This window comes from Camarhynchus parvulus, chromosome 2, assembly GCF_901933205.1.
Source record: "Camarhynchus parvulus chromosome 2, STF_HiC, whole genome shotgun sequence".
Classification (NCBI taxonomy): domain Eukaryota; kingdom Metazoa; phylum Chordata; class Aves; order Passeriformes; family Thraupidae; genus Camarhynchus; species Camarhynchus parvulus.
In genome coordinates, this window is record NC_044572.1 from 125,184,922 (window position 1) to 125,198,308 (window position 13,387).

The 13,387-nt window shown below is 35.3% G+C and overlaps 1 protein-coding gene across 2 annotated transcripts in view; it reads left to right on the forward strand.

Moving 5' to 3' along the window:
• The window catches only part of WWP1 (WW domain containing E3 ubiquitin protein ligase 1), a 65,601-nt gene that overhangs the window by 38,864 nt on the left and 13,350 nt on the right, over nt 1-13,387 (forward strand). For both annotated transcript variants that reach the window (XM_030943958.1, XM_030943959.1), the window contains exons 7-16: nt 1,872-2,053; nt 4,839-5,190; nt 6,452-6,547; nt 7,173-7,347; nt 10,650-10,704; nt 10,799-10,883; nt 10,983-11,111; nt 12,030-12,102; nt 12,191-12,262; nt 13,261-13,349. In XM_030943958.1, coding sequence (XP_030799818.1) covers nt 1,872-2,053; nt 4,839-5,190; nt 6,452-6,547; nt 7,173-7,347; nt 10,650-10,704; nt 10,799-10,883; nt 10,983-11,111; nt 12,030-12,102; nt 12,191-12,262; nt 13,261-13,349 — 1,308 coding nt within the window. The remainder of the gene's footprint in view (nt 1-1,871; nt 2,054-4,838; nt 5,191-6,451; nt 6,548-7,172; nt 7,348-10,649; nt 10,705-10,798; nt 10,884-10,982; nt 11,112-12,029; nt 12,103-12,190; nt 12,263-13,260; nt 13,350-13,387) is intronic.

Sequence of the window (13,387 nt, forward strand, 5' to 3'; positions counted from 1 at the left end):
CAGGTTTTAGAAACCTTATTTGTTTGATAGTTACATAGTTTAGTTCAGCTGATTTGGAAATCTATAAAAATGCTGCAGCAGAAATTAGGGGAGCAGTAGCTTGGTGTATTTTTATGTACTTACTCAATTTATTTTCTTTTGCTGCTTAAGAACCATTTCTATTAATGTCTAGCAGCTTTTTGCAATGTAGCACCTGAACGGAAGGAAGAGGAAAAAAAAGCCTGAATTACTTCCTCCTCAGCCTTTTTAAGGTCATAATCAGGAACTTAAAAGATTTGTATTGAGTTTCACAAGCAGTATTTGTAACACTGAGGCCAAGGCGTTTCCTCCTGAAATAGCAAGAAAAAGACATTCAGACCAATTAAGAGCTTAATTCTTGGTTTCTCTACCATTTTAACCTGCTCAAGGACTAGCTGGAGAGAAGTAGGAGTAGATTTTTTTGTCCCCTCATCTCTAGTAAGACAAATAGGTCAATTCAGATCAATTTAATGTTACTGGTCTGCTCAGTTACCTTGTGTGAACCCATTTCTTTTTAAGTTATTGACACTAACTGGAGTGAAAAAATATCCAGTTGCTATGCATTTGAGTGACAGGGACACATTTGTCCTTATATGCTTGACTTGATTCTTTTTTTGAATTTGTAAGTATTTGTCTCTCTTCCCCAATGGATGCTCAAGATGATTGAGTGAGAATAAAACAGTGCTTCTGCTTTTTTCTTTTTCGTTAGAAAAAATTGGGACTGCTAAAAGTGATTTGAAACACATCTGCATACTATTTTGAAGCAGTAGTAACAATCATTTGTTTTCATTCAGCTATTGTTGCTGGAGATAATCTCTCTTACTGGGATCCTGCTTTTGGTGTTGATATTTTAATTTACTGCAGTTTTCTACACAACTATCCAGCTGTGTTGATTTGCAATTTTAAAATTAAGAGATGAAGAAAAGATTTAAGGTAGCTTCTCTCCATGTCTTTTGGAGGTAAATTGGGTTTGTAGTCCAGAGCTGATCCGTCTGTTTATACTGATCCTTTGGAGTTGGGTAAGGTAGCATGAAAATGCTGCTTCTTCCCTTCTTACTCCGCAAAGTTGGACTTCTAACTGTTCTGACATTTTTTGTGAGATAAAATAGTAAATAATTTCACTATTTAACCTCTGCTCCTTGAGGTGATAAGTAGTTGGCATTGAGTGTAATTTTCAAAATATGTGTCTCTGGTGGATGGCTTTAAGCATTCTGAAAGAGATTTAAGTGAAAAACCAATGTACTACTGTAACTGAACAAAACTTTCCATTCACAAGCCCTTAAAATACATTTATCCATGTGGCCTTGCAAACACAGAGCTGCCTATGTGTAGTTGTTCTCACAATGTCCCATCCTGCCAATGCATAGAGAAGCTAATCTTATTTTCCTTTTACTGAGGGAGAATTTTGTTGCTCTCTTATGTTATGAGTATTTTTAGTGATATGACTAACAAAACCAGTTCATCCTCTTTCTTAATGAGAGAAAAGGCTTTCCTGCTCATAGCTGCACTTTGGAAGGGTCCCTAAGGCCGTTTTGGAAGATGCAGCAGGTGCATGTCTGTTCAATTAAATTCTGATATGTCATTAAAAGTAAAAGAGAAAGTAAGAATGGAAACTCTTACCTGTTACAAGTATCTGAAATCTTCAAAAACAATTCTTGCCTTTTTCTTAACAGTCAAGTGTGAAACCAAAATAATTATCTAGGCTGCAAACACCATGATATAAACAGTTGTGAATTTACCACCATTTCTTTATTTGTTTCTATAGCATGGTTTAGTGTAGCATTTAGTTTAGTTGTGTAACCATTTAACATGTTGCTTATAGTAACCTGAAATAATCTTTTATTTTTACCAAGATCTGCTTGTGACATTTCTAATGGGATAGACAATCAAGTACCTTCCAGCTCTGTAATACAGAATACGTTCTGTGTCGAAGCTGTTAATGGAGACAGCACACCATCTCCTAATCATGTTGCAGCCAGACCCAAAAATACACCAGTACCAAAACCACTTGAAGCTCAGCCTGTCAACAGCACTGGTAAGAAAGGGAGAGTTATGGAAACGTGTTCCATGAGGCTTTTTTGTCAAGTTGTATCTCAAGTTGAGCTACTTTTTCGATAAACTTTCTGTTGGAATTCAAAAGTACTGAAAGGATGTGGCTTGAATTTATAACTTTGTGTGTCCACTTCTGTAAATTTTTTTGCAGTAGATCCATTCTTAAATATATTGAGTTTCACACTTTTTCATAAGTTCTTTTCTCTGATGAAGGAAGATCAAAGTGTCCAAAAATCTTCAATTTTTCTGTCCCAGATGATGAAACCATATTACTGTTTTTCATGGGGGAAAAATCAGGTTTCTTTCACAATTAATTTGAGTAGCTATGGTTAAATTTTTCCTGACGTTACATAAATCTGATTTAGGCAGAATACTGCTGTGCTCTGAGTTGAGATGTGTTGCAGACTTCCCGTGCCTTCAATTTTTTTCATAAATTCCATTTAAAAACAGCTAGTGGCAAATACTGAATTTTGTTTCCCTCTTAAACACCAAAACATTGATTCTGACTACAGTTCACTTTTGGTTCAGTGAAACTAGTTTTTTGATTTGAAAAAAAGGTTTTTTGATTTTCATTCCTCTGGTGTCTAATAATGACTATGCTTTGTAAGCCCTTTGTCTTTTCTCAGCTGTTTGGGAGGGATTACAGTGATAGCAGAGAGAAAAGAAAACTGTAAATAGAAATAGGCAAGTTGTTACTAAGTGGTAGAACAGAAATTGTCAAACTCTGTAATAGACTGGTGTAGTTGGAAGATAACAGAAAGAATTATGAACTTTAAGAAGTTATAATTAAATTATGTCTTCTCTGAAGCTTTTCTCTGTTTGGAGAACTTTATTTGATTCTCCTCTCTTTTCAGCTCAAGGCTACAGGGCATATATATTATTAAGACATTGCTCCCTTTTTCTTCAACAGCAGAGAGAGCCATTTGAAATCTGTATTAGAGTAGGGTAATTGAAAAATAATTGATTTGTTCAAGTGGTAATATTGATGAAATCATCACTGACCTTGCACTGAGGCATTGATATAGGAGTAATCAACTACTCTACCAGTGGATGAAGATGTTTTTAAGGCAAGGCATAAAACAGATCTCTGGTATTTTTTGATGACACTTTTTTCCGCACTGTTGTGCTTTAGCAGGATTGTAATTTTATGTGATGTTGCCAAAATTGCTGTATTAGGCATAATTGGTGAAGTAATCATCTGTTGTAATGTTTTATACATCTGTTTTGGAGATGAACTTACTAATAGAGCAGATGATTTGTTCATTATTTTGCTTCTAACTTTGTTATGTAATCCTATTCATTCTTTAATGTGGATGAGTTGAATTTTTAAAATGGAAGTTGAAATTTCAGTTGGCTTTTTTCTTGTGTAAATTAAGTTGTTGCTAGTATAAGCAGAAATTTGAGGAAATGTGATCAAATTGCTCCTAGTTTTCATGTCATGCTGAAACAATATAAAATCTTGATATGTATTATGTAGTTAATTTCTTTTGCGCCATGTGGAAGCAGTGTGTGTTATCCTGGAAAAGTTTTGTTAAAAAAAGTAGTGCCTTTATAGAACTTAAAAATCTGTTGCCTGTAAAATCATGCTCATGCTTATGCTTATGCATATCAAGAAAATTCATATGGTGTAGTGATAATTCTTTAAGGAAACTGACTTGCTAATTTGAATTCTGATGACAGAATTAAAGAAGTGAACTCTTTAAAATAATGGAACAACATTTTATAGGCACTAGTGTAGGATTAAATTTTGCAAATGTGTATCAATAAGGTTAAGGATATAGAATTAAATTAGTTTCAGCCCTTAGCAGGGTAAGGTGATAATGTACTGTAAGGTAAGAAAATTGCTTGAAGCATGTGTTGCATATCCTTAGTCCTTAGAAAATTGTTGCAACTCTAAAACAGGTACAAGCTGCTAAGAATTGTCACTGTTTGATGTTGATTAGTAGTGCAGAAAATGAAAGTGCTGAATGATGTGGCGCTGCTTTTTATAGGGCCTTGACTTTTAATGGATGTCCTACAGACTGCTGTACCTGATGTCACTTGTCTAAGTTAGACAAGATCTTGATGTGCTGAGAGATTGTTCAGTTAAGCTCTGCGGATGATTGGTGTATTGTTTGCCAAGTGGGCTTGGGACTAATAAAGCTTTCTTAGCATCCTTTGTCTGTTAATCCATGCCTGCTTTAAACCTTTTACGAGATTTTTCTTGATTCAGTTTGATGGCATATTTATTGTTCTATAAAAGATAGAATTGATTTACTTTGTAATTCTAAAGTAATTTTCTTTAGTCATTGAACTATGTAAGTTGTGTTAGCCAATAATAGTTTTTATATTTTAATCCCTCTTTTGGAGGGGGATTTTTTTTCCAAGTTGCACAGGTGTAGGGTTAATTCTAGGGTTTGGTACGTCAGCTCTGAAAAAGAAAAGAAATTATCTGTAGGAAATGCCTCTTAGTTTTCCAGATCTCATAGAGTAATCTCATAATACTTGTTTTCATGTCATACTGATTAAGATTCTTTTTTGAACTTCACTATAAGTTCAGAGTTTTAAAAAAGGCTGTACAGTTTTGTGGAAAGCAGATGGGTGCCTCTTGCTAATCTAGACTGAGGTGCAACATTGAGTTGACCGAGACATGGAGAAACTAATAAATAACTTTATGTGTGTGTGTATATATATATATATATAAATATAAAATTCACTCTGGAAGTTGGTTATTTGCGAAGTAAATCTCATCAGATTCTGATACACAAATGTTATTTCCCATTTCTCAGTTAATGGCGAGTCATCTTCCTCTGCACCTGAAGCTGGCAATTCCTCTGTCTCAGAGGCTCCGACGGGTTCAGACGAAGCTCCTGTCTCTTCAGCAGATTGCACTAATGATACAGCAGAACCTCAGTCAGCAACAGAATCAACTAGTTGTTCTGAAAGCCACACTTCTGCATTGCCTGTTGTGTCTGCTGGACTAGAACCTGCAGCTGCCACTGAGTGTGCTCAGCCTAATGCTCAGAACAGTGCAGCAGCAGATGCGGCAAAGCCGAGGGAATCCTCCTCCACACCAAGTGCATCTGCAGAACCTGTAAGACAGCAGCCTGGTAGTGCCAGTACAGAACCTTTGCCACCTGGGTATGTTTTGCTTTAATGCTAACATTTTGTGTCATCTAAATGTGCGTATATAGAAACAGAAACTTAATTCTATACTGGGATTTTCAAATGCAGGTCAGCTGGCTGAGATGGGGTTATTTGATCTAAAATGGGATTTGTACTGCTGCTATAACTGGCTAGTCTTGTCCCAGAAAGTAATAACTGATAACTGATTTGCTGAGATGGTATTGTGATCTTAACAGACAAACTCTTGGGTGTAACAGATGTGAAGACTTTACATTTGAAATTTTCAGACTTATTTGGGCCATAATTAATTATTCCTTTGTTTCTTAGTAGTAGGGACCAAAGCACAAAGTGAAAATGACTAGTCTATAAATGCCTGTAGGTGCTTGCTGTGTAAGAATGAATTCAAAAATGTTATAGTTAAAAATAAGATTTGATGTGTATGTAGGTATGTGCTAAGAAGAGCTGGAGTATTTTAATTTTACTAGATTGTTAGAAATTCCTTTAGTAGTCTTTAGTAGTAGCAGGCCAAGTGTTCTGCCTGCATTTTTAGGAACTAATTAAGTGTTTATGTAAGAAAGATAAATATATATCAACTGTGGACAGTTGATATTTGCCTTTTCATCTAATGTTTCTCCTGATTTCCTTGCCATTTATACATACTTTTATTGCATTGTGCGCATTGTGGTAGTTCTCAGCAGTATGAAACTTCAGGTGTTGGCCTAGCTCCATCTTCAGTGTAAGATTGTTTCACAAAACGAAGTAATCCCGAGTGATATCAGATACAGAATTTACCAGGATAGGAAATAGAAACACAGGAAAAAGAGTTGATAGCACACACTTCAGGTTCACTCTGAAAGATGCTGTTTGTTGGATATTGGGAACAGAGCTCCAAAATGTAAACACTCATTTTTTGAGAAACATGAACTTGGAAATGCAAAGAATGCATCTCTCTAAGCACTTTTGGAATGAGGTTTTTTTAGCATCCAAGCATTGAGCAGATAATTAATTGACTTTGTTCCAAACTTAAATATCATAGAAAAATGCTTGTGAATATTGATGTATGCTCATTATGTGCTAAATTCTTTGAAGTCTTTACGGTGATATCAGTTAAATAGGAAGTAACTGATCTGTATTCTGTTATGAATTTTCTTTGGTGTTCGAGAATGGGTTTTGGGCCATGGTATTTTCACTCAGTACCAAGGTACTTTATTCTTAGTGGGAAGTCCCAAGGATGTATTTGCATCTTCACTTATGTGCAAGTCTCTTTGTCTTGAAGGTGGGAGCAAAGAAAGGATCCTCATGGTAGAACCTATTATGTTGATCACAACACACGAACTACAACTTGGGAAAGACCACAGCCCTTACCTCCTGGGTAATGTACACTTTTGAATTAAATATGATAAACTTACTATATTTTTGTTTGTTTGTTGCTGGAAACAAACAGCAGCTCATCAAAACTGAATTCTGTATCATATATTAAGAAATTCTAGCTTTCATTTAATTGTATAAAATTACAGCTGTTGTTACAGGAATGTTGATACTGGATATGTCACAAGTTTTGATCACTTGTTCAAATACAGCTACTAAAGTATTTTGTTCTTCCTTTAAAACTTAAGCATGAAATAGTGCATATTTGATCGCCTTCATTTAGGTGGCACCACTAAGTGTAGTGCACTGGTTCCAAACCTCAGATTTCCAATCAAAGTGTTCTTTGTGAAGTCTGCCAACATTACTTGCAGTCACAGGTGTTTACAAAGTTAAGAATGAGGTGACAGAGAGCTTGAGCAGGCAATTGCTTGTAGTCTGTGTATGCATATTGTGGTTGTTCATCTGCCAATTAAGTTGAGGTACTTTTGTGTCCTTTAGAACATGAAATCATGCCTGTGACTCCAGTAGTTAATTTGAGTACCACTTAGGAATTTGGCATTTGGCAAAGAGAAAATTGGTTAGTAACAGTACCGAAAGAATTAACTGTTAACATTTGTTTTTCTTGAAAGCTGGGAAAGGAGAGTTGATGATCGTGGGAGAGTTTACTATGTGGACCACAACACCAGAACGACAACTTGGCAGCGACCAACGATGGAGTCAGTGAGGAACTTTGAGCAATGGCAATCGCAGCGGAATCAACTGCAGGGAGCTATGCAACAATTCAACCAACGATACCTCTATTCGGTAAAGTATACAACATTTCAAATTAGTACAGAGGTATAGGTATACTTTTTGTTACTTAACTTTAAAGAAAGGGATTTTGTAACTATTCAACCACATGGGTTAAATGACGTTTAGCATCAGTAATTTAGATTCTGATTATTTTGAAAAAAGTTAGAAATCATCCTTTTATTGGATGAAAATCAGAAAGTACTTTTGGGCAGAAAGTACTCCCTTTGGAGTTTGTTTCCTGACATCAGCTTTGTGTACTGCATTTTACATAACATTATTAATACCAGTAGTAGAAGGTACAACTAAAACTGTCCCTTAAACTGAAAAGGAATGTAAATGCTGTTAGGGGTCATTTTGAGCATTAAATAGCCTTAAAAACTGTTTAGGTGATTAGAGTTCCTTCACTAATACAAGTGGCAGTTCTTTTACTTTGAAGGTTATACATCTGGTTCTACTCTGGAATTTCCTACATGGTTTTCCATTTCTGTCACATGGTTGCTAACTTCTGCCTGAAGAAAATATGAGTAGCTTCACAGAGAATATTTTTCGGGTCAGATTTTCCCATCTGTGACTGGATGAGTAGAATAGTTGTTTCTTCTGAGTTAAGAATGATGGTGCTTGTGTGTCACTGTCACTCTAAACACTTTAAGAATTGTGCTTGGCTTCTTAAAAAATGATCTGATCCCAGAAACTTTGTAAGTGACATGCAGAAAAGCTGGAGTGTTTTAAAGATGAAACTTTTGAAGTACAAGTCTAAAACAGCTTCATTGGAATAGGACTCTTTGCATGTGCAGACCTAAGTTTAAATTTGATGGGCTTTATTCACACTCCCCTCTGAAGTAAAGAATGCTGCAGTACTACATTTAAAAAGTCTCAGCCTCTTATTATTGAATTGGACATTATATCTTGTCACTAGCAATAGCAGAAACATGCATCACCGCTAATTTTCTGAACTTTCCCAGGGCTGTGTATCAAATTCAATTTGTTTTATGCAATTGGAGAAAAGTAGAATGGTCAAGGCTAGAAGGGACCTCTTAAGGTTATTTGGCCCAATGTCCCTCCTTAGGAAAGGCCACCTAGAGCCAGCCATCCAGGACTAATGTCTTGTAAATGTCTCCAACGATGGAGACTCTACAACCCCTCTGGGAAACCTGTGCCAGCAGTTGGTCACCTTCCCAGTAAAAAGTGTTTCCTGATGTTTTGAGGGAATCCTCTGTGTTTCAGTGTATTGCCTCTGGTCTTGCTACTGTGATTTGGTGAGAGAAGCTTGGCTCCATCCTTTTTGTGCCCTCCTTCAGGTATTTAAACACACTGGTAACTTCTAATGCAAAATCAAGAATCACAGCTGAAGCACATAGAGCCAAAAACTCTTGTTTGGCCAACTTTTTGTACTTGTATACTACTTTGATCAGTTGCATAATACATTTGAGAAAACTCTCACCTTTCTGATGCCAAGATTTTTTTTTTGGCTAGGTTTATCCTTCAGTGAACAATATATTTTTAAAATTAAATTATATTACTTCCTTCCTTAAAGGATAACCCTTACTGAAAACCACAGACCCATTTCTTAAAATGTCTCATCTGACCTTAGAATCAATAAATGAGGATTTGTTAGTGAGACATAATATACCTGAAGGAAAAGAAAACTTGACCGCTTGCATCTCTTTAGAATTCTGTTTTCTAACTATTCTGTTTCTAACTATCTGTTGCACAGATAGAACTCACAGTTTATTGAGGGGGAAAATTGAAATTTTATTGAAGAAAGAGTGGTATTTTTTGGTTGTTTGTTTTTTTACTTTAGTGTGCTTCTGTATACTTTTTTTCTAGAATAGTTAAGGTCAAACTATAGCTACCTTTTCATGCTCTGGTGACATACCAGGACTCTGCCTATATAGCAGATTGAGTGAGACTGTCTTTTATTTTTAGGAAAAAGTAGGTGAATACTTTCAGTTAAAGAATGTTTCGATTACCTTGAGTAACTTAACTATGTAAAGACAGAAAAGTAGATGGGATATGGTTATTTGAATTACTTTCATTTTTACCTGGATTAATTTATTGTAGTCATTTTGGAAGTGAATCTGCCTGGTCTTTCAGTGTGCTCTGTTAAATATACAGCTCTGTGTAGCCAGCAGCCATACACAAATCCTCAGACCCATTAAGAAGGTTGGAAATATCTGAACCATGCCAACATTCAGTTCCTTGGCAGACAGCTTTTTCCTTTCGTGCACTATTCTTTTACAGTCACCACAGAGAAGTCTTTGGTTATAGGATTATTGTGATTGTGTGGTCTCCTAAAGCAGAAAAGGCTAACTGCATTTGCTGCTGAAATAATATATAAATTCTCTGTTCACATGTAGTAGCTGGTGGCTGGGGCAACTACACAGCTCGATTTTGAGTGTAACTAATGCATTTCCTTCTGATCCTTGATCTATTTCTCCTTCAGAGAAAAAATATCATAGATTTGTTTTGCCTGAATTTGCTCCTGTAAACTCTTATTTGATATTTTTGTATTGCAAATGCTATATAAAGCAGTATTAGTTCCTAAGGCACTCTTTGGAAAACATACCCTATATCAAAATTTCATTCTGCACTCACCCACACTAAAAGTTAGCGTCCACAAATTTTTAAGGGTGGATGCTTTTAATTATAAATCAGAGCATGGATCCTGTAGTCTGTGGGATTTCTGCCTTTTATTCTTGTTTTTTCCATTCTTTGTATTTTTGGGAGCTACTTGGGGACTTCTGCAAGGTTACAGTATATTATGAGCTTAGCGTGTGTTTACATAATAATGTAATCCCTTTTTTTTCCTCTTCTAACCTTACTGTATGTTGGTAAAATTTTATCCATCCGTATATGGATGCAGCTGCATTTAAAAAAAAATGACAATGTTTGAAAATAGCCAAACATTCAGGGAAGTTATCATATATTGAGGAAGTAAAACCCCCTATGCTGGCAGTAGTCACTGTGCTTGGAAATGTTTATTATGATAGAATGTGTTCTTAAGCAAGAACTTAGTGCTTATCTGCTGATCCATGCTTCCTCAAAACTTGTATGAACTGCACCTCTTTGTATGAGCACTCAAGTTTGCTTTAGGAAGGGAAAGGGAGGGTACATTGCATTGAAAACAAGTGTGGAAAGCCTATCTTATTATCATATAATCTAAGTTTCTTAGCAAAACCAGATTAAACATGGCATGATGGTTTTTTTTTTTGCAGAATGAATAGTCTTCAGGACTAGTGATAATCTTAGAACACACTGAGAAAATAATTTGGATAATATTTGGCCTAACTGAAAGTCCTCTTGTTTTTAAATAGGCTTCGATGTTGTCAGCAGAAAATGATCCACTTGGGCCTTTACCACCAGGCTGGGGTAAGTTGATTGGCTGTGGATTTCAGGAAGTGGCAGTTACAGAAATTTGGAATGCGGTTGTTGTATATTGGATTTTTTTCTTTTTTTCCCTTAGAAAGAAGAGTGGATTCAAATGATAGGGTGTATTTTGTAAATCATAACACAAAGACAACACAGTGGGAGGATCCTCGAACTCAAGGGTAGGTGTGTATAATGACTGTGCAGATACAAAAGATCTTGCCTAATTCTTTTATGTCATGATATGGGGGAAAAAGAACTGCTTGCAATTTCTTTTGCAGTTTACAAAATGAGGACCCTCTTCCAGAGGGTTGGGAAATCAGATATACGAGAGAAGGTGTCAGATACTTTGTTGATCACAATACGAGAACCACCACCTTCAATGATCCTCGTACTGGGAAATCTTCTGTGTAAGTGAGAAATTAAATATGTTTTTGAATGTTTTACCTTTTTATAATTAAATAGTGAAGTTTTCTCATACTATAAAATGATCTACACTTTTAGCTGGAATAGCACACTAAATTATGAACAAGTTTTTATACTAAAAGTTTAATATATTTTAAAATTTTATTTGTGACTTTATCTATGACACATTTTGCTGTACTGCTCTGATGTTCAATAGTTTTTATATGCTTTTGCAATACCAAGATGGTAATAATTTTATAAATAAGAGAGGGGCAATGAGGTTAGCTTGAATAATGAACTAATGTAACTAATAGTTGCATTTTTAAAGTAACGCAAATGGACATTATGAGTATTGCTTATAATGATACACACTCTACCAACAGTAATGTCTAAACAAAGTAGTTCTAAATACTTCTGAAAAAGTTTACATGCAAATCTTCTTTTAAATATTTTGATTAAAAGTATTGACCCAACCTATAGTGGCTTTCTTAATGTCTTTTGTATGGGGAGGGTTTACTTCTGTCAACATAATGATGACAACAAGCCTGTAGAATGTTGCACTAGAATGTCCTTCATAGTTCCAGAAGCAGCTGAATTTATAAAGCCTAACTTAGCGGTCTTTCTCTTAGTGAAGATGATATATTAGATGTTTCTCCTTTATGTGACTTGTAGTTTTTACACATTTCATAGAGATTTGATACCCTACTTATCTTTTATCTTTCTCTCAAATTTGATAAATCAACTTAAAAAAAAAAAAAAGGGCAAGGGATGGTGGAAAGGAAGACTGGCATTCCAAACGACCAGCTGCATTTGATCATATCTTACAATAACAATTTTTGTGTATTTTTGAAATCTTCATACTGTTGTTTAGCATTGATTTGATGTCTGCATGCTTTATATATCTCCAATATGTTTCCTTACAGAAATAAAGGGCCACAGATTGCATATGAGCGTAGCTTTAGGTGGAAACTTGCTCATTTCCGTTACTTGTGTCAGGTACTGATTTATTTTTTATTTATTGAAATTATATGAGTTTTTACAAATGTGTGTGCTATCTTTTAATGTTATTGCCTTATGATTACAGTCCAATGCACTGCCAAGTCATGTGAAAATCAATGTATCCAGACAGACTTTGTTTGAGGATTCCTTCCAGCAAGTAAGCCTGCAAAAATTATTGTGTTTGTTTATCGAGACAAAGCAGAATAACAAAAATGGCCATAGCTAGTTCAGACTAATGGTCCTTCAGGCACAGTATTCTTCCTCTGGTATTAGCTGGTGGGGGTTTCTTAGAGAAGACTGTAAGAAAAGAAGTATTGTATATATGTATATATTACTTTTACCATAGGATCTTTCATTTTCCAGCTGTATACAATTGAAATTATTCTTAAGCTTGAAGTGGTTTCTGAGGGTTTTAATAATCCTCAAGGGATTTCTCTTCTATCAACTTGTCTGTGCTTCTCTTGTGAACTTTTTGCATCTACAGCCTCCTATGGTAGCGTTCCATAGCTTAACTACTGTGGCACCAGCCACATTGGATTTGGTTTTCTGATTCCTGTATGTGTTTAGATACCTTACGATATGTTGTTTTCTCCAGTTAAAACTGCTTTGTCCTTCAAAGATTAAATCTGTGTAATTGAAGCTTACAGTCATTGAGCTCTTACAGTGTGCAGCCAGTGAGTGATGAAAATTCTTGCTGCTGTCACAAGACCTCTAGGCAGGAATTCTCTATAAGTAAAAAAAGTATATTATAAAAGAAAGTATATTGAAAGTATATTGAACTTAGTCTGGATTAAATTATTTATTTTAAGTGATTTCCCTAAAACTAAAAATCATATAATCAGATGAAATGCCTTTTCACCTGTTTTCATTAAATAATGACTGCCTTAGGAAGAATGTAAGAACAGGGTACCCATAAAGCATTACTTTCCAGATATTCCTTCCACTTGCTAGCAGTCTGCTGCTAAGGGATTTTAAGTCCAAGTTGGTATTTTTGTGTGTAGTTCATTGATTGCTTGTTCCATGAAACGATCTACTTGCTTTTCAAATTTGCGTAACATTTGACATATATACAATTTCTGTATCAACGTAAATCAAATCTGAATGAGTGATGTGGTAACAATGCATAATTTATAACATTAATTTATTTTTTAATAGATTATGGCACTAAAGCCCTATGATTTGAGGAGAAGATTATATGTTATATTTAGAGGAGAAGAAGGATTGGATTACGGTGGCTTGGCAAGGTAAAAGAAATTTTCTTAATTTCCCAAATTTCTTAGTT